This window comes from Meles meles, chromosome 17 (genome assembly GCF_922984935.1).
Source record: "Meles meles chromosome 17, mMelMel3.1 paternal haplotype, whole genome shotgun sequence".
Classification (NCBI taxonomy): Eukaryota; Metazoa; Chordata; class Mammalia; order Carnivora; family Mustelidae; genus Meles; species Meles meles.
The window spans coordinates 39,913,068-39,934,850 of record NC_060082.1 but is presented as its reverse complement, the minus strand read 5'-3'; the positions used below and the strand labels follow the sequence as shown (position 1 = coordinate 39,934,850).

Below are 21,783 nucleotides of genomic sequence, written 5' to 3'. Positions count from 1 at the left end.
TTACCTGAAATGACTTGTTTTAGAAGTGTTTCTCTGGGGGCTGTGGTAAGGGGCCCGAGGGGGTCAGATGGGGCTGCTGCAGACCGACTCATGGAGGGTGTCCAGGGTGGGAGTGGGCGTGGGGAGGGCCAGGGAGGGGGCAGTTTGCACAAGGACGTGAGAGGTGTTCAGAGCCAAGTTTTGGTTGCACTTCTTTGGAGCAAGAGTCAACAGGACTTAATGGAGGTGGGAGAGAGGGAGGAATTCAGGGGGCTGCTTGAGACTCAACAGGCGGGAGGCAGGCCGAGGGTTTTTTGGTGATTTCCTTTGTCTGCCCTCACTCCCCAGTCCCAGTTTTGTCTCTTTTCCCATGCTTGCGTTGTCAGGACTGGCCTTCATTTTTGGCACTCCCAGGAAAATGAGCGACTTTTCTATCGCTCGCAGAGCGCAGAGCGTGGTAATTGAAGAGCCAGGTCTGGGATTTAGTCCCCTGGGAAGCACAGTCCATGTCCTCCGTGAACTGGGTGGCCGTGGCCACGTTTCTTAAGGGGTAAGATCAGTCTGTAAGGGTACCTTCCTCACAGAACTGAGAAGTCTGAGTTGGAGCCTCTCTATGCCTTTACATGCTCAGGATCTAACAGATCCTCGATCTGTTCAAATTTGCACATTTGAATTTATTTCTTCTCAGATTTTAGGCTGTCAGGATCGGAAAGGAAAAGAGCCTGGGCATTTTCAAGCGTCCACGCACCTACCAGGATGAGCCAGGCGAGTCCCTCCATTTGCTTGAGAATGAAGTCTACAAATTCCTTCCACAAAGTTTTTCTGGCTGAAGTATTCCTGATTTTCCAAGACCTACTTACCTAAAATTATTGTTTTTTTGAAGATTTTATTTATCTGACACAGAGACACAGGGAGAGAGGGAACACAAGCAGGGGGAGTGGGGAGGGAGAAGCAGGCCTGCCGTGGAGCAAAGAGCCCAATTCAGAACTTGATCCCAGGACCCTGGGAACATGACCTGAGCTGAAGGCAGATGCTTAATGATTGAGCCACCCAGGCGTCCCTACCTAAAATTATTTTTATGTTACCATATAATCTTGTAGGGTTTTTCTTCTATAAGCTTTAGACTAGGAACATTTTCTGGAAGCTTAAGAGGTGTTAACTGGCTCTTTTCCTGTTACTTTAGTACTTGAAAGTGGGTTACCTTGTTGAAGATGTTGATGACCGCACTTAACCAAGAGTGGTGTGGTAAGCCATGCGTCACCCACAGGTCACCTTGGGCCCAAATCCAATTCACCAGACTCTTCCTGGGTAGGCTTGTCAAGTAATCATTCCAAAGCATATTGAGGAACAAGATTATCAGCCTCTTGTTCCCGGGTTCCTGGGTTGAACACGAACCCAGGGGCTAAGGGGCTGGCAGATCACTCACATCCAAGAGTCCCAGAATCTCCCTGAATTCAAAGCTACTATGTATATGTTTAAATCAAAACTTGAAATAAAACAGAATAAAACAAAAACTACTATGCACATAGTATATACCTGTACTGAGAATAACTCCCAGGGGTACCTGGGTAGCTTTGTTAGTGGAGCATCTGCCTTCGGCTCAGGTCATGATCCCGGGGTGCCAGGATGGAGCACCTTGCTGGGCTCCCTGCTCAGCAGGGAGTCTGCCTCTCCTTCTACCCCTCACCCTCCTCACACATATGTGCACCCTCTCAAATAAAATCTTAAAAAAAAAATCCCCCCCAATTTCACTGCATTTGTAAGTAGGAATGAATCACCTACTTCATAGTATATGTGCTGCTGAAGCGAGCACTCACCTACTTCATAGGAATAGAATACATGTCAAATGTTAACAGACCACGGAATATTGAGACAAGCTCATTACAATGGCCAGACATTTGTGTGTGACAAGTGCCAACTTCATGTTTTGTCCCCATTTTTTCTAAATGTTCCCATTTTGTCATATACAATGTATTGTGTGGTAGTACCTCAACAGTGAGCAGCTAAGTGGTTTTTTTTTTAAGATTTTATTTATTTTTATTGGACAGAGAGAGACCACAAGCAGGCAGAGAGGCAGGCAGAGAGAGAGGGGGAAGCAGGTTCGCTGCTGAGCAGAGAGCCCAATGCGGTGCTCGATCCCAGGACCCTGAGATCACGACCTGGGCCGAAGGCAGAGGCTTAACCCACTGAGCCACCCAGGAGCCCCATAAGCGCTCCTCGTGTAAAATTGTTACCATACGCATTTCATGGGGAAACACAAAAATATAACAGGTTTTTTTAGTTCAGGTTTTAGAGCAAAATTTAGTGCGGATTTTAAGTGAGTTTAAGTCAAAGAATGGCATCCCCCATTGGTAAAGTTACTAGCAGCTAACTTCTACCCTATTGGAGACGCCCGCTTTCCCTAGTTAGGTTTTCATAAATGGGCCCTATCATCTGTCCCTTTGCACTGCAAAGCCTGAACTGGGGAAATTCATGAAAAACTGGCTTTTGGGGTGCAAACTGGCTGGCTCAGTGGAGCACATGACTCTTGATCTTGGACTTGAGGGTTCACGCTTACTTAAAAAAACAAAAACCTTTTTGTACGTTGTACTACAATGAGCACTCTGGCCAGTACCCCCAAGTCGTACCAGCGCCCGCCTGAAGTTTACACAAAGGATTGGACTAAAAACTACAATCCCATGTCAAGGAGTTAGAAACATCCTCTAGAACGAATTTCGTAATTCTCTCATAGATTTTTGATGAATATAAAAATGAAGTTACTGTTAAAAAAGAGCCCGGGAGCAGGAAGAGCAGAAGCTCGATGTTCTACCCCATTGACTGGGAGTTCTCTGCCCATTGATTACCTAATTCAACTTGGCTTTTGGAACGGCTTCACGCACTCAAATGTTACAACTAATGTCAGTCCATTAAGGGATGTTACAGGCTCTGAGAGGCTTATTACCCGCATTTCACACTTACCAGTCCAATGTGAAATGAGACGGTGCTCAGGGTCAACTGCTGCTGCTTGATCACTAACTTCCAGGTTAATACACAGCATCTTCAAAGAGCCACATCCCCAATGCACTGATTTTTGAGTTTAAGACTGTTACATTTGCATTTAAACTGCCACTGAACATTCAAAGTTTAATAGTGTAGTCACGTTTGTAAATGTACCTTCACTAGTTACTTAGATTGGACTATTTCCACACGATTCTTCTGTTGGCCAGCTAGGTTCAGGAATTATTGGTTTAGGACAGAACATATCGAAAAGAGTTGAGATCTGGTTTTCACAAATAGATACTCTGCAAATTTTATTTTTCTAAGCTCTTACTTCTAAGTCCTCTCTGCATCCAATGTGGGGCTCGAACTCATGACCCTGAGATCAAGAGTGCCATGCTCTTCAACTGAGCCGGCCAGCGGCCCCTAGTCTCTGCCGATTTTAAAGCACAAGGAAAGCCAGGAGCTCCAGGTCCCTTCCCATGGAAAAACTTCTTTCCACATCTCGCCAACAGCCTTGTCTCAGACAGAAGGTGACAAAACACCTGATGATACTAAACTGACTTTTTTTAAAAAATATATTTTTTATTTATTTGACAGAGAGAAATCACAACTAGGCAGAGAGGCAGGCAGAGAGAGAGGAGGAAGCAGGCTCCCTGCGGAGCAGAGAGCCCGATGCGGGGCTCAATCCCAGGACCCTGAGATCATGACCTGAGCTGAAGGCAGAGGCTTCAATCCACTGAGCCACCCAAGAGACCCTAAACTGACTTTTAATATGGAAATTTCAAGTGGCTTAACTCTACGGCCAAGGTGGATAATAAAGACCAAAAGCAGGTATAGTTTAATGTATTTTAATAGCAAACTTACAGGAACAGCACAGAAGACAGACAACATTAAAAACATGTACTTGCATGTAGGACAACTCAGTTAGAAAAGTATAGCGAATGGATGGATCTACTGTATGATAAAAATGCTACAAACACCATTTAGTTGCCGTCAATAAGAAATTTACTTGTTTTAAAAAAATCCAAATGCTGGCATTGTCCAGAAAAATTTAACAGGTTTATTTATAATTGTTATAAAGTTGAACTGCTGAAACGTGTTCACTGAAACATTTTGACTTGCATTAATGCTTTATATGTCCCCGCATTTATATTAAAAATTCACACACAAATGAAAATGGAAAAACTGCCAATACCTGATTTCTGTCCCCTATTTTTCCACTTGCAATCATATACTTAGGTACCTTTTGACCCCATGGAAAAAAAATATCTAACATTCAGAACTACCAATAACAGGAAGAAGAGAAAAATTTTTTTTTTTTTTTTTAAAGAATGAAATGTTTTCCATCATAGTGGATTCTTAAGCACGTTCTCCACGTATGCGGCGCGCTAGCTGGATGTCTTTTGGCATAATTGTGACACGTTTGGCATGGATAGCACACAGGTTGGTGTCTTCAAAGAGGCCCACCAGATAGGCCTCGCTTGCCTCCTGCAAAGGAACGAGAAGAAATTAACACCATTACAACCAACAGTTAAGATGCGTCTGCATCGGTTAAAATGATGAGGTTTCTGAACCCTCTGAAAACCTTCTTCAGGTAACATGGCCTGTGTTACTGGTGGCCTGTGTTACTGAGCCTTGCAGCTCTGTCCCAATGTTGATGAATAGTGAAAAGCTCAAGTTTGGAAATCTTTATCCAATTACACCGAAGTCAAATGATTTCATTACTAAGAAAAGTTTCAATTTTTCTAATGTTTAACATGTGATTTCTATAAACTGAAAGGTCTTAAGGAGATCCAACTTAACCTAAGAAATCCCATTTAAACTCAAAGATCCTCTCCTTGTCCTTTCAGTGATAAAGGGAATCACGAATCCAATCCAAAGTAATAGTCCTTCCTCTCTTCACCAGTGCCCTCCTTATTCTGAACCCGAGCCACACTCCAGTATCTGCCTGAACCCTGCCTTACCAATAATCCATCATAGCTGACCACTGGCTCCCATACATGGTCCCCCCATCTACCTTTCCCCTTTTATACCTCAGAGTTTGATCACACGAGGACTATGGGTCCCAGAACATACTATATCCATGTCTCGCTGACAGACTTTGACATATTTGGCCTAGATGTGCCCCCTCCCAGGTGTATCTTCCTCTGTGCACCCCAATCTTTACCCTCTAGTTTTTCCCAGTACACTTCAGGATTCCTCAAAGGCACTCTCTTATCCCCACCAGTGCTCACCGAGTGCCGGCCGTAGGAACTGTTCCCAGACATTTGGCATGGGAAGAGGAAAAAGAGGAGCTTCTACCTGTAATTAACTCTTAACTGTTTGTCTACCTTCCAGCTGTGTGGAAGGGGAAGTGTCCTTCAGCTGAGGCTGTAATATCTGCTTACTCATTCTGGAACAAGGCCTGTTGTCACCAACCCTGGGCATCAGCCCTGCGGTGCTAGTGGACGCTTCGCACGAAATGAGCTTATTTGGCCCTGTCTTCTCCTCCATAGGGAAGTTACTTTTCTGTTCAAGATACTTAAGAAAAGGGGCGCCTGGGTGGCTCTGTGGGTTAAAGCCTCTGCCTTCAGCTCAGGTCATGATCTCAGGGTCCTGGGATCGAGCCCCACATGGGGCTCTCTGCTCAGCAGGGAGCCTGCTTCCCTTCCTCTCTCTCTGCCTGACTGTGATCTCTGTCTGTCAAATAAATAAATAAAAAAAGAAAGAAAAATCTTTAAAAAAAAAAAATACTCAGGGGGCGCCTGGGTGGCTCAGTGGGTTAAAGCCTCTGCCTTCAGCTCAGGTCATGGTCCCAGGGTCCTGGGATGGAGCCCCGCATCGGGCTCTCTGCTTGGCAGGGAGCCTGCTTCCTCCTCTCTCTCTGCCTAGTTGTGATTTCTGTCAAAGAAATAAAAATTAAAAAAAAAAAAAAATACTCAGGAAAAAAACAGGTTTTTATAGTTGTGATTTTTGTCCTAATAAGAATTTTCCATTGTGGAATCTTGAGGCCATGATAAACTACAAACGACACACACCAACTACTTTAGCAATTGAAGCCTCATGTGCTACACGATACACAAGCTATGTCAACAGCTTTTCACAAACAGCTGATTTTGCAACAAAACTCCTGAGATTTGGGGGCGCCTGGGTGGCTCAGTGGGTTAAAGCCTTTGCCTTCGGCTCAGGTCATGATCCCAGAATCCTGGGATCCAGCCCGGCATCGGGCTCTCTGCTCAGCAGGGCGCCTGCTTCCTCCTCTCCCTCTGCCTACTTGTGATCTCTGTGTGTCAAATAAATAAATAAAATCTTTAAAAAACAAAAAAACCCCAAAAAACTCCTGAGATTTGCTTTTTAAAGCATTAACACAGCAACAATTAATTCAAATGGTTCAAACATCAGCTTGTCATATGGAAAAATTACTTTTTGCATATTTATACCTTCATCTTTTTTTTTGATGTTATGCCTTTCTTCTATAAAAATGTTTCATCCAAATTTTACCACCCTACATGTTTTTCTACTGCAATTTGTTAAGAATTCAAATCTTATTTACCCATTAAAGCCTAGCTCAAGGTTCCGTGCGGGTAGCCATAACATTATCCTAATCCCTTGGTACTCCTGGGCCTCGTACACCAGCCGCTTTTTAAAAAAATTTAATTAATTATTTATTTGACAGACAGAGATCACAAGTAGGCAGAGAGGCAGGCAGAGAGAAGAAGAGAAGCAGGCTCCTGCTGAGCAGAAAGCCATGCTGCTGAAGGCAGAGGCTTTAACCCAATGAGCCACCCAGGTGCCCCCACCAGCCACCTTTTAAAATAAGTTACTTAACAATTTTGTGATGGTCAACAAATACTTAATTATTTAAAAAAAAATCCGACCCTAATTAAGTTTGCAATCTCTATGCAAACATTCCAAAGAATGTATTAAAAGCCAAAGACCTCATCCGGGGATTCGTTCTTCGGATGTTTTAAGAAACAGATACAAAGTCTGAAAAACAGACCATCCTATAGACTGCTCTAACAGGTTCACAATGTACGTCAGATACCAGAACTGATGTTCCTCAGGAAAGATGCCAGTTTAAGTCTGTTCCACCCAGTATCATTGCACGATGACCCGCATCTGGAATACTCTTGCAAAATGTAGCACTATGAGGCGCTACACGGACATGCCAGCAATGGGCCCTGTGATTCAGAGAGCACTGCAGAGTGCTAGGATCTAGGTGCCCTGCTACTGGTCCGACGAGGACCACAGCAGCCTGGGGCTCCCACTGCCATCTTAGAACCTGGCTACTGCTGGTCTTACAGGCCTGTGTCTGCTCAGCTCCGGGCCAAGTACTGCACACGACAGGGGACTGGACCATGGCCGTACTTCCAATTCTGTCACACAGGCCCTAGGTCTCCTAAACATTAAGGCTGTATTGGGAATTAAAGACTGCCCTGTAAATTTACAGCGTGACAAACACCATTTTGGGATAATGGCAAAAGAAAAAACATCTCACAACTGCAAGGAAAGGCTCATTTACAGCATCTTGAGTAAAGTCAAGGTTCCTCCACCATTTCAAATCACCGAGGTCTGCATTTCTAACACAAGGACACCTTAGTCCAAACTCTCAGACGTTAAAGGCAAAAGTTGAACTTGAAGTCCATCAACTCCTGAGTATCTTGCCGCAGAGCCAGACTGATTCCCCCACCCAGCGCCTGCACCACTGTTCCTCTCATTTAGCTCTGTCAGGGAAGTTGTCAACTGTGTGATTCTGAAGCCAGAAACACAAACCTCTGGCATTTTGTTTTCACCACTCTCTTCTATTACTTTACTTCCATTAGTAAATTCTTCATCTCTATGTCTTTAAGAAACCTGAAGTGTATGTATAAATAAACACATGCACAAAAAACTAAAAGGTTCCTCTTTCCAGTAAAGATCTAGCTGACTGCCAGAGTACCAGAGGCAGCAGAGGCAAACATTTTGCTTAAAACCAACACAACCGGGCGCCTGGGTGGCTCAGTGGTTTAAGCCGCTGCCTTCGGCTCGGGTCATGATCTCAGGGTCCTGGGATGGAGTCCCGCATCGGGCTCTCTGCTCGGCAGGGAGCCTGCTTCCCTCTCACTCTCTCTGCCTACTTGTGATCTCTCTCTGTCAAATAAATAAATAAAATCTTAAAAAAAAAAAAACCCAAAACCAACACAACCACACTTACTAATGTAGGACACACCCCTTAGTCCAGGGATAATGGAAGTTTACACATGAATTAAAAAGACAAAGTCTTCTACCCAGATTGTTTAGTCATTTCAATTTACTAGGCACCACCACTGACAGGTAAACTCAGACACGTGGGACTCCCAAGGATAACATTTTCTTGAAGCGGACTCCGGCTAACTAGAAAACAGGACTAGCAGCTCTTTATCAAATGCTTGTCACTCTCAGTGATGTCTCTACTTAAAAACAGAGTGACTAAAATGTGACTTGCAATTGTAGTAATCCATGAGACCTCAAGATAATCAGTAACTCGAACAGAAAATAGTTTTAAGTCACAACACTGGAAGATTTTAGTAGTTTGAAATGTCAGTAATTTCCATTCATTGAGAATCTAATGGATGCTCACTCCTGGAACCCACCAATCAAACGAAGGCCAGACTAACCATAGAAACAGCTCAACCAATTGCCTTTCGGCAGAGAATCCACCTATCGAATCTTCCTCACATATAAAGCAAAACCTTGGCCCAGCAACAGCAGCCTTGAAAATCCTCCAATGGAGTCCATGTAGATGGTGGACCCTCCCCACCAGAGCTTCTGATCCACGTCTGTGGGGCCTAGCAATTGGCATTAACCACTCCCAACCCCATGCTCTGCTGGAGGTGGCAGTCTTACCACACTTCGAGATTCACTCATTTAAAGAAGGCCAAACACTATAAAATAGGTTACACTTTCCCGACGGATTTAATTACACCCTTATTCCTAATCAAGTATCTTCTTGTGGGCATTTCAAGTTTTAATCTTGGCACAAAACACAAGTATTTCAGATACATAACCACCTCTAAAACTCTATTTCTCCGAGTTCTGACGCCCTGGTGCTAATATTAAACTCAACAGCTTCCCATTTAAGTGGAAATCCATAATCCTCTTTAGCTAACTACAAGTCCTGAAATCCCTCTCCCTTAACAGGTACAGTGTCATCTTGAACCACATCTTTTCTATCAGCCATCCAGTCCTAACTACCCAGTGCTTCTTCTACCTCAGTCCTCGATTCTTTAGTCCCACCTGTTCCCCTGCCTAGACACTCTGTGCTCTCCGCTTGCACCTGCTTCTTCAGAGCCAGTAAGACATCCATTCTCCACCCTTTTGCAGTGGTCACTCTTTAAAAGCTGATCAAAGCACAGACCTCTAAGCCCCATGTCTTCAGAATGTCCTGCAGTGCCCACAGACGAACAACAGAGTTCTTTTCCACTTTCAGCATTGTTCTTGAAGCAACGTTTAAAATTTAAAAATGGCATAGAGGCATGCACACTAGGCTGTGGCATCAAATGGGCTCAAATTAGGACTTTGTGACACAAGTGGATTCAAATGACATTTCTGTGTATATGACCTTCAGCAACTTAACCTTTCTGACATCTCAAGGGTGATGTGAAGGTATCATCCATCTTACAGGCTTGTGACGACAGAATTCCATCAGCACATGTGAAGATTTAGAAATGTTCTCGGTACCCAGCAGGGCAGCCACCTCTTAAGCGCCTTTCCCACCCGCCATCTTACCTGCAAAGCACCAATAGCTGCACTCTGGAAGCGCAGGTCTGTTTTGAAGTCCTGAGCAATTTCTCGCACCAGGCGCTGGAAAGGAAGTTTGCGGATCAGAAGTTCAGTGGACTTCTGATAACGTCTAATTTCACGGAGTGCCACAGTACCAGGCCTTCAAACAAAACAACAAAAAACCCACGTTAAAGAAATGATTACCAACTATATAAAAAACCTAAAAGGTTAGCTTTAAAGAAATGCAGTCTTTTTTCAAAAAATAAACCACCCATTTTCTGTTCTTTGGTTTCTGTATAAAATCTCACTGATCAATCGGTGATGTGACTCTTCAAGCCTATCAAGAGTAATGACAATACCTTTAAAGCAAAAAGCATGGTATTAAAGTGGAGTCTTAGCAGGGAGTTTATTCAAGTCCCGTTCATCAACTTCGTATATAACACAGATGTGGCAGTAACTTCTGTTATTACTTGGGGAGGGTGTTAGAACACTAATAAGTCCCAGTTCAGACTCTTCTCAACTTGGCACCTAAGTCCTCCGCCCACACCCTCAATTCTTCTGAAAGACCTACCAATGCCACCCAATGAGCCTCGTTTAAAATACTTGTCTATTTAAGTTTGATTCCCTAGAGTACATTTACTTTGACTACTGCTCATCCCTCAGGAATGATTCCATTTGAACACTTACAGCTGTGCAGTACATCTTCACATGGAAGACGTTTTTTTGTTTTTTTTACTAAGGAACTGTCGGCAAGAAAAGTACCTCAAGTCTGACTTACTTTCTTCCATCGAATGAGCTTTTATTTTGGAGTAACTATAAAAGCATTTGCAGAGGCTAACTACGGACAACTTCTGCCCTCTAATGGCAGATGCCCTTAACAACACTGCTCAGGGTAGTTCAAAACCCACTGTGCTAACAGAAAGAAAGAAACCAATTCAACTAAATGAGGGGCGACAACTTTACTCAAACAAGACATGCCCCATCCTGGTTACCGGTAAAATAAGTTAATATTAAAATGTGCCATTATACCAAAAGGGACAATGTCCTCAGAAATGAATTTTAAAAATACTTTATCCTCTAAAAAATATATATTATTAACATAAGAAACTAAAGAAAATGTTACTCTACCCCATAAACGTTATTAGTGATTCAATAAGTCTCCTGGGCAGTTTCAAAATAAAACGTTCCAATAAAACCCAACACTAAATTTTATATGTATGTATTTTTCAAGGATTAGTAAATTTTCAAAAGAGGAAAGACACGGGCTTCCCTGAAGCAAAAATCCTGCTTATCCTACATCTTTTGCGTCTATTATATAAATACTGCTTCCTTGGACAGACTTTGTCCCACTAGTTCCTCTTTTTTTTTTTTTTTTTAAAGTACCTGTAACGATGAGGTTTCTTCACCCCTCCAGTAGAGGGCGCACTCTTGCGAGCGGCTTTTGTAGCCAGTTGCTTCCTTGGAGCTTTACCCCCGGTCGATTTGCGGGCGGTCTGCTTTGTACGAGCCATGGTACAGAAACCTCCTTACTTACCTACCAGCATTAAAAAACAAACATCATGTATGCAGCTACCAAATGTCCAAGTTCTCCTGAGACTACCATCACCGCCCCCCCCCCGAAAATCTGGAAATTATGACCGGTGCCAAAAAAACACAAAAGCAAAACAAAACAAAAAACCCCACAAAAAACAATGTCCGTAATGTTATATAATTCGAAAGGGTGCTGATTACGTCTACCACCCAAATAGGACTTCTTGAAACAAAACTGTAGTACTAGACGATTGTTAGCATTAACGCCAGTCATCTCTCAAAATGCCAAATCTGAGCGACAAACGGCAAAACAAAAAGACCCCTCACAGCCTCTGCTTCAATTTCTTTAATTAAAGCAGAAATTAGGAATGCCTGTAAACACCCGATCCCCGAACAAGTCAAAACAACGAAGCCACAAACCACAGAAAGGTCGAGTAAAATTTCAGTATTTTTTTAAAAGGGGGGGGGGCTTTTAGCGCCCCCCCCCCCCCCGCTGCTCCCCCCAGTGCGCCCGGCAGCGCGCAGATCTCCGCAAATACCGGCCAACAGCCCCGGGGTCGCGTCTCTACAGCTCTCGAGGGCCGACAGGGCCGACAGCGCCCGCGAACGGCCGTCCACAAAGCCCGGTCCCCGCGTCCGGCCCGCGGAGGCTCCGCGGCGACGTCCCCCGAGTGCCCGTAGCCGGGCTGGCAGTAGCGCTCGGGCCCCCGGCCGGGCCGCCCGGCCCGCGGAAACTTTCGGGCCCGGCCCCCGGCCCGGCTCCCAGACCCGAGCCAAATGCAAACAATCGCGCCGCCGACCCGCCGCCTCCCCGAACGCCCCACACGCCGAAACGCTCCAAAATGCCCCGATCCCCTGCCACGTGCCGCCCTCCAAAATGCAAAAGTTTTTTTGCATTTCAAATGCATCAAGTTTCCGCTTCTCCAAAAAAGGCGAGAAAAATGTCCCTCGGCGAAAAACGCTCCCCCGGCCGTGAAACGGGGAAGAGAGAAACGGGGGAGAAAAATATGGTCGGTGACCAGAGAAGAGAGACAAGATGGTGAAGCTCAGCAACAACTGTGGGGAGGCAGCGAAAAGCGAGTTACCCCGGGGTGGGAAGCGGCGGCGATTTCCAGCCTTTTCCCGCCCGAAAACCGCGGCCCGGGGCCCGGGGGTGGCAGTTAAGGGGACCGCGCGGGTCGTGGTGAGGGTCTGGGGTCCCGGAAAGGGGCGGCGGGCGGGATTTCGCCGAAGAAAGGGGAGCCCGGGGCGCGAGGAGGAGGGCGAGCGGCTCGGCGCCGCGGCGGCGGCTGCTGTTGGGCTGAGGCGGCGAGAGACGGGGGAGAGCCGCCGCCGCCGCCGCCTCGGGCCGAGGGAAACTCGCTCCTCACGGACGTTTCGGGGCCAAAAAGTTTGCGGGCCGAGCCCGGAGGGGCCGCGGCGCCGTCTCCGTAGCGCCGGGGCTCGGCCCCGTGGCGGGTGGCGAGCGGGGCTCGGTCCCGGGAAGACGGGCGGCCGGGGAAACTTACCCCCCTTCTCCTTCGGCTGGAGCTCGGCGAGCGAGAGGCGGCGCTGGCGTTGGCGAGCGACGGCGGCGCGGCGGCGGCTGCGAACACAATTGAAAGATGGCTGACACCGAGGCTAGCCCCCAACACACGCCGCCCCGCCCCCGCGCCGCGCGCCAGCCAATCACACACAATGGAGGGAAGGCTCGGCCCCGCCCTCGACCCCCGCTCGCGCCCCGCCCCCGCCCCTCCCCCCGCGCGCCCGTTCGCTGGCGCGCGCTCGCCCCTCCCCCGCGCGCCGCCCGCTCCCTCCCCCCGGCCACCTCGCGCCGAGTGTGTACAAACACAAAAGACGTGCGGGAGGGCTGCCGGCTCTCGCCGCGACTGCCGGCCGCTCGCTCAGCTGCCCGAGCGCCGCCGGCCCCGCTCCCGCGCCAGGCCGGTCTTCCCCACCCCCCACAATGCCCCCCGCCAGCCCCTCCCCCCTCCGCGCGCCCACGTCATCCCGCGCCCAGAGCCCGGGGTCGGGGCGCCCAGGGGCGGGGGGGGGGAGGGGCGGCGGCCCGGGCGCGGCCGGTGAACGCCCGGCCTGCGGGCGGCGGCGGGGGAGGGCAGAGGTGGGGGAGGGGGCGCCTCGAGCGGCGGTGGCGGCGGCGCTGGGGCGGAGGCCGGGGGCGCCCCCCGGGGACGCAGCCCGCAGGGGCTTCGGGGCTGGCCCGGCCAGCCCGCTCGCGCGCAACTTTCCCCGCAGGTGGCGGCGCGGGGCCGGACGCCTGACGCAAGATGGCTGTGCTCGGCGAGCCCGACAACAATGCGCGGCCGTCGCCGGCCGCCCGGGCCTCCGCCGCGTCGTGCGCCGGAACCGCCAGAGCGGGCGAGCGGGTGGCCGCGGTCCTCGCGAAGTCCCCGGGCGCCCGGCGGCGGGGCGGGGATGCGGTCTGGGGCCGGCCGCCTTGAGCCGTGTTCCGTTCTCGGGTGCTCGGGGCCCCCATCGCCCCCACGGTGCGTGCCCTTTCCTCGGGGACCTGGGCCGGCCCCGGACGGTCCTGCTAACGCTCCGCAGCCGTGCGCGGCCTTCTGGGGAGTGAGCCCCGCGGCCAACCCGCGCACGGCGAATGGCGCTCGCTGCTGGGTGCATCTCGCTCGCGAACGGGGGCCTGAGACGGGTGGGGGCCCTCGGGTGCCGGGGCGGGAAGAGAGCCGTCCAAGGTCACTTAAGGGAGCTGCATTAAACTCCAGGCCTCCGTGTCCTTGTTAGTGTTAAGTGTACGGGGTTGTAGTGCGGAACACCGGCAGGCAAGCCTCTCCGGAAAGCTTGCGTGCAAAGAAGCCTAGCTGAGCCGTCCGCGAGGAAGACTTCAGGCCATTCGGATCAAGGAGAGTTTAATTTACCTAGGTTGTTTTCCTTGTTTTGTTTTCAGGAAGCCAAAATATTTGTTGTTGGGTTTATTCGGGAAAGCTGTTCTATATCCATTAAATTCATTATATTTTCAAGAAATGTAAAGTGACATCGGTAATGTTCCCTCTGTGGGCTAGATTTTTCCATAGTTTCTGTTTCTTGGCTTGAAACATATTTCTAAGGAAGGGAAAGTATTGTCGGTGAAATAGTTCTGCCCTTGGATTATCTGAACCAACTCAGCTGTCCATCTATAAAATGGAAGTATTATTTATCCCTGTGAAGACAGGTCACAAGTTCATTCTCATTGTAGGATAGAATCCGTAAGCACCTGTGTGGGTGTCTGGTTACTTACCTGCTGGATTCAGGAAGTCTTCTCACTGAGGGAATATTTACTGAGTGACAACTGTGTGATAGACACAATTCCTGGTGCTGGAATTATAACAGTGAACAACACAACAGTCCTGTCCTTATGGGGCTTATGCTTTGCCTTGCACAGGGAAAGTGGCACTTGGAGGAGGGACAAGAAGGAAGTCCTCTGGAGCCCCAACAGTGACAGAAAGCTGTATCCCGGAGAGGAGGGCTTTAGGGTCCAGATGACCCGACAGGAGAGCTGTCAGGGCCAAAACGGGATGCTTAAGGAGCGCTAGACTCAGTCCAGAACTGGCTCAACTTCTAAAACTCTTGGGCTAATCACAGTTTCAAAATGTAGAGTTAAAAAAGTGTGGGGGGCGGGTGGAGGAAGGGAGCAAAAGCTTTTAAGTTAAAACACTTTCCCTAGAATAGAATGCTTATAGCCACTAATTTAGACTTGTTTATAAGTAAAAGTTAAAAAAAAAAAAAAGAATGGGAAGGATTTTAAAAGCACCACTATTAATATCTGCTTGGCTCCTGAGGCAATCAGATGCTGGATCTGAGCGGCTGTTTCTGGCTACTACATTGCCATTCCCATGCACACCCGCCTATCACTGTTTCTCCAACACCTTGATTTAAATGATCATATTTGTTTTAATGTTTATTGCCTGTCTCTCCCCCCAAAGAACTTGAAGCCTAGGACTGCTGTGGCCTTGTCTGTTTCCCTGGGCTTGTCTATTTCCTTCTAGGGTCTAGCACCATCTCCCCACCCCATGCCACACCCCACTTTGGGGCCTTTTCTAATTTGCTCTCCCTCCCCTCCAGGCAATCAGTAGCAGACAGGGCTGTGGAAGTTGTCAAAGATACAACAAAAGTAGAAAGAATAGTGTAATGAACCCCCATGGACCCATCACCTAGCTTCAAAAAGAAGCAGCTCTTCGTGACCAGTCTTGTGCCTCATCTACTCACTTCCCCTGCCTCTCCCACTTGAATTATTTTGAACCTAATCCCAGACTTTCTACATCACTTCATGGATAGATATTTCCGTATGTATGGTAAGAGCCAAATACATGGTTGATAGACCTATTAAATCTCTTATCTAGAGAGTCTCTCTGTTTTGCACTTCATTCAAAAATCCGTCCCAGGGCTTTGGAACCCAGTCCTCTGCCCAAAACTGTTTCCATCTCGTCTCACCCAGTGAACGGCCTTGTGGTTTACTCCACTGCTCACACCAGAAAGCCTGGGCATCCTTCTCAAGCTTCCCTTTCTCCTTTCCATGGTCCTGTTGGTCCTCCCTCTGAAAAGCTCCTTGGGAGGACCACTTACTCGTTCCTCCCCTCACAATCCTGTCCTGTGTGATCTCTCTCCACAGTCCTGTCTCTGTCCCCTATCCTCTGCTGCAGCAGAGAGTTACACCAAAAAGTAGTGGGGATTTGGAGTCTTTGATTAAAAATTTCTTTATACATCTTTATATATTCCATAATCACTACAAGAAAATACTCTGTTTCAAGGAAGATACTAAACTAGTGTAAAACTCCCAAATAGAATGTTTTCAAAGGTTTTAATTGGAAATGCTGAGGTCATGTCTGTAAACAGAATGTTTCTGAAAGTTTTATGCCTGAAATGGTCCTAGTCCATTCCGATTACAACTTTATAATGAAGATCTCTTAAATTCCCGGTGATCTCATCCTTGAGAAACTTTGTTCACACAAATAGGTGCTAGAAAAGGCAAGATACTGTTGTCAGTCCTTCAGACAAGTATACCTGTCGAGCTTAGGTATTTAAAATTCTTCCCTTTTGAGGGGTGCCTAGGTGGCTCAATCATAAGTATCTGCCTTCGACTCGGGTCATGATCCCCGGTTTCTGGGATCGAGCCCTGCATTGGGCTCCCTGCTTGATGGGAAGCCTGCTTGTCCCTCTCCTACTCCCCCTATTTGTGTTATCTCTCTCACTGTGTCTCTCTCTCTCAAGTAAATAAATAAACATCTCTAAAATTCTTCCCTTTTTTTTTTAAAGATTTTATTTATTTATTTGACAGAGAGAGATCACAAGTAGGCAGAAAGGCAGGCAGAGAGAGTGAGAGGGAAGCAGGCTCCCTGCTGAGCAGAGAGCCCGATGCGGGACTCGATCCCAGGACCCTGAGATCATGACCTGAGCCGAAGGCAGCGGCTTAAACCACTGAGCCACCCAGGCGCCCCAATTCTTCCCTTTCGATGATCAACAAATGTAAGCTTGTTCTTTCTTGGTGAGTGGATTTTTAATCCAAGGGGGCTCTTGAAAGGTTGCGCATTTAAAAATAATTACGTCACTCAAATTTGTGAAATGCACATGTGCTGCTGAGCAGTCCCCCGAGTCTCCACCAAAGTGGGGTACGCTGGGGTGGAGACAAGCACCCTAGAGAAAGACAGAAATGCAGGTCCGTGCCAGCTGCCCTGTTTGGCCTCCTTGGCCCCAACCCTGACCGGCTGTGTTTTGGGCTGCACCAGTCCTCCTGGGCACCTGCATGGGTATCCCTCAGTGTCCTTGTTCATGGTGGGTACTGCTCCCTGCTTCACAGGACTGAAGCAGGGATCCAGAGGCTGGAGCGCCTCCTTGGCTGTGCTCACAGTGTGTGCCTCTCCCATAGAGCAGTGGGGGGGGGGACCCTGGCGGCCATGGGGCACGGGTGACGCTACTCAGGCTGCCCTCCAAGGAGACCCAGATAGGGCTGCCTACAGCCAGGGGCCCTAGCGCCTAGAAGGAGGGGCAAACGCATGCCACTGCAGGGACCTACGTCCTGCCTGCCCACACCCAGAGCCCATCAGGACAACCACAGGGCTGCTCTGAGGACTCAGTTGCAATGTCACTCCCCAGAGAGTCACCCCAAGTCCCTATCTACCCTGTCCCTACCGTCCATATGGTACTCGGTCTCCTTTCCAGGCTTACTTCCTTCACATCAACTCTCTGTAGCTGGCTTTTGTTGATGTGTTTCCCGATCCTTTTATACCCCATTCTGTCTCCATCAACTTGCACACTACTGGCCTGGGGCCGGACGTGTAATAAATACTGGATGGAGGAATATACAAAAAGCAACCCTATTTTACAGAGTTTATAGAGTTTGACAAGATGCACTTGGTTTGCCCATCAGAAAAAAAATGTACATCTCGGAGTTAATGAGCTAGACAACCTACGTTGCCTCGTATTCTCCTCGGTAGAAGGAAGATGACAAATATTTTTCTCATGGTGAAGTTGTGAGGGTGAGGCGTGCCCATCTGACCAGGGGCTGCCCCTCTTCAGGTTTTATTAATTTTTTAAAAAATATTTTTATTTATTTATTTGACAGAGAGAGACACAGCGAGAGGAACACAAGCAGGGGGAGTGGGAGAGGGAGAAGCAGGCTTCCTGCTGAGCAAGAAGCCCGATGTGATGAGAGGCTAGATCCCAGGACACTGGGGTCAGGACCCCAGCTGAGCTGAAAGCAGAAGCTTCACCAACTGAGCCACCCCCGTGCCCCTCCTCCCTTTCTTTTATTTTTATTTTTAAATTTTTTAAAAAGAATTTATTTATTTGACAGAGAATGAGAGAAGGAGAGAGAGCACAAGCAGGGGGAGCAGCAGAGGGAGAGGGGGAAGCAGGCTCCCCGCTCAGCAGGGAGCCCAATGTGGGATGCGGGACTGGATCCCAGGACCCTGAGATCATGACCTGAACTGAAGGCAGAGGCTTAACCCACTGAGATACCCAGGTGCCCCTCCCTTTCTTTTAAAGATTTTATTTATTTATTTGAGAGAGAGGGGAGAGGCAGAGGGAGAGGGAGACAATCCCAAGCAGAGCTTGGAGCCCGACATGGGACTCCATCTAACCACCCTGAAATCATGACCCAAGCCAAAAATCAAGAGTTGGACGCTTAACCAACTGAGCTACCCAGGCAGCCCTGGGTTGCTTTTCAATAGTCCAAGCAATAATGCAAGCAATAACGTACTCCTTTTTCTAGTAACAAAAAAGAGCAAATCCTCTCTTATATTACCCTCTCACTCACAGCACTCTCAAGAATACTTGTGATACCAGACAAGTGAACTTACCCCAATTACATTAAAGACTATTTTTAAAATATATTTTTTAAGGTTTTATTTATTTATTTGACAGACAGAAATCACAAGTAGAGAGGCAGGCAGAGAGAGAGGAGGAAGCAGGCTCCCTGCTGAGCAGAGAGCCCAATGTGGGGCTCGATCCCAGGACCTTGGGATCATGACCTGAGCTGAAAGCAGAGGCTTTAACCCACTGAGCCACCCAGGGGCCCCACATTAAAGACTTTTTAAAAAAGACTTTATTTATTTATGACAGAGAGAGGTAGTGAGAGAGGGAACACAAGCCATGGGGGAGCTTGGCGAGTAGGGAGCCGGATGTGGGACTCAATCCCAGGACCCTAGGACCGTGATCTGAGCTGAAGGCAGATGCTTCACAGACTGAGCCACCCAGGCACCCCCCCCAATTTTTTCTTTTTAATAGACTATTCTTTCTCACTTATGTTAAGAATTTTAATTGTAGAGGGGTGCCTGGCTGGCTCCATTGGAAGAGCGTGTAACTCTTGATCTCAGGGTTGTGAGTTTGAGCCCCACATTGGGTGTAGAGATTACTTAAATCAATAAAACTTAAGAATTTTTTTAAAGCCCCAAAGTGGGGCTCAAACTTGGGACCCTGAGATCAAGACCTGAGCTGAGACGCAGAGTCAAACACTTCACTGACTGAGCCATCCAGGCGGCCCAGCTATATTCATTCTTACATGCAAACTGTGACCTCTTGGGAGGCACAAAGGTCCAGATTACCTTTGGGGGTATGTCATGCTTTATTTGGCTTCAGTCCCCTGCCCGGTAGCAAATCAAGGTCCCCCCAGGGCAGAGTCTGGGTCCAGTACTTCTACAAGAGGTTTAGGGAAAAAGTTTAAGGAAACAGTAGCCACGTTACTAGAAGCCCCACAATGTTCCTCAGTGAACAGGATCAGGAGGGAGGAAGATGTTTCTGTGCTAAGCCCGTGGGAGTGTTAGCATCTCACTGGGACACACACAGAGACTGAGTCTGTGCCTGCGAGCACTGCCTTCCCTGGATATTCCCGCTCACTCATCACGGACACTCCACCAGCGCTCAGAATCAACAGGAAAAGCCCCTTATTTTTTCAGGGACAGGGAGCATTTGGGAAGGGATGATGCCGAAACTTTTTCCAGAACACTTTTAAATTTTATTACGATTTTAGTTTTCTTCTTATCAGAAAGAAGGAGACAATTACAGTAACTACTTCCAATACTTGGAGTTTGTATTTTCAGAGATTCTGACTTCTTTCCAGTATATGATATTCATTTGTCAACAAGCATAAACATGATACTCATATGCCCACTTCACTCTGGGTGTTTTCTACAATATAAAATATTGTAGAATTCATGTAGGAATTTACATGAGCCTTGAGGGATGGGTGGAAGGGTGTTCCAGGTGGAGGGAACAGCATGGACAAAGGCACGGAGGCAAGCATTTTCATAAAAGCAGGGCTCATCCATGAAGGCAGAAACCTCCAGATTGGGGGCTAAGAGCCACCAGGGTTTGGTTCCAGACTGCCTGGCCTGTCAGGCTGGCAGGGGCCTGGGGCAAGGGTCAGGAGGGAGGAGACACCATCGGGATGTCTTGCTCCTGTTGGCGGTAGGGTGGGCAGTGGGTTTGAGAGGGCTTGAGACCCAAGGCACAGATTGTGATGACGTGTGTGCCCCTTGAGGACATCTCTTTTTTTTTTTTTTTTTTTTTGAGGACATCTCTTGAGGTGAAATGAGTCTGAGGAAGACAAACAATATGTCTTACACGTGGAATCTGAAACAAAACCCAAACTCATGGATACGGAGAACGGGTGTGTGTTTGCCAGAGATGGGGGCGGGGTGGGTGGAAGGGGTCAAAAGGGACGAACTTCCAGTTGTAGCATAAATAGATCAGGGAAACAGCACGATGACTACGGTTGATAATACTGCACCACACGTTCGAAAGTGGCTAAGACAGTGAGTCTTAAAAGTTCTCATCAAGAGGAAAAAGGTTTTGTGACTACACGTGCCAGATGTTCACTAAACTCATCCTGGGGATCGTTCCACCTGACCTATTTGTACACCTGAAACCAACATAATGTTACCTGTCAATTATGCCTCCATTAAACAAAAAAAGGAAATATTTAGTCCCATTTGGCAAGTATAATTGCGTATTTACTAAGTGCCAGACACTTAATAGAAAAACATGAAAAACTGAAGGCGAAGAGACTCATGGAGAGACCTCAGAAATGTGTCTTTTTTACACTTAAGGACACAGTTGATTTTACCCTCCAGATTTACCCAAGAGGGATGTAGCTCTTCAGCAAATATAGTTTAAGAATTTGATTATACTGGGGTGCCTGTCAGTGAAGGGTGTGACTCGGTTTCGGGGTTGTGGATTCGAGCCTCACGTTGGATGTAGAGATGACTTAAAAATAAAATCTTTGGGGCGCCTCGGTGGCTCAGTGGGTTAAGACTCTGCCTTCGGCTTGGGTCATAATCTCAGGATCCTGGGATCGAGCCTGGTATTGGGCTCTCCGCTCAGCGCGGAGCCTGCTTCCCTCTCTCTCTCTGCCTGCCTCTCTGCCTACTTGTGATCTCTCTCTGTCAAATAAAGAAATAATAAAATCTTTAAAAAAAATAACATGTTTTTTTTTTTTTTGGTAAAGATTTTATTTGGGGCTCCTGGGTGGTTCAGTCGGTGAAGCGTCTGCCTTGGGGTCACGTCATGATCTCAGGGTCCTGGGATTAAGTCCCCGGTCAGGCTCCCTGCTCAGCGAGGAGTCTGCTTCTCCTTTTCCCTCTCCCTCTGTGTGTTCGCTTGCTCTCCCCCCACAAATAAATACATATTATTTTATTTGAGTGAGAGAGAAAACCTGAGCCAGGAGGAGAGGGAGAAGCAGACTCCCCACTGAGCAGGAAGCCCAACGTGGGACTCAATCCCAGGACCCCAGGATCATGACCTGAGCCAAAGGCAGGCACTTCACCAACTGAGCCACCCGGGCGCTTCTGGTCTTAGCCTCTTAATGGACAAAAGCACTTGAGGGATCTGGCTCTGTAGGGGACCCGTGAGTGTTACTGTCTACCTCCCCTCGTGGGAGTAGCTGGCTGGTTTGTGTGTCTGGCCAGTGTTCATGACCGCGTTACAAAATGAGAGTCATCCCCATGTAATGCACTTAGGCGCACCGTTGAAAAGAGTCATGTGGGCCAACAGCGCTTTCCGAGGGATTCACAGAGAAAGCAGACCTTTCCTACGAGGCAGCGTGCCTGGAGCTGTTTGGAGTTTGGCCTCAGACTCAGATCTGCC

The 21,783-nt window shown here is 47.9% G+C and overlaps 1 protein-coding gene across 1 annotated transcript; it reads right to left on the bottom strand.

The window, feature by feature from the left end:
* Positions 1-3,790: 3,790 nt before the first annotated feature.
* On the bottom strand, positions 3,791-12,867 carry LOC123927758 (histone H3.3A). The gene is made up of 4 exons (XM_045982578.1): positions 12,717-12,867; positions 11,062-11,212; positions 9,685-9,838; positions 3,791-4,446 (listed from the first exon to the last, which is right to left on the bottom strand). The coding sequence occupies exons 2-4, from the start codon at positions 11,187-11,189 to the stop codon at positions 4,318-4,320; spliced, it is 411 nt and encodes a 136-aa protein (XP_045838534.1). The 5' UTR covers positions 11,190-11,212; positions 12,717-12,867; the 3' UTR covers positions 3,791-4,317.
* Positions 12,868-21,783: the final 8,916 nt, after the last annotated feature.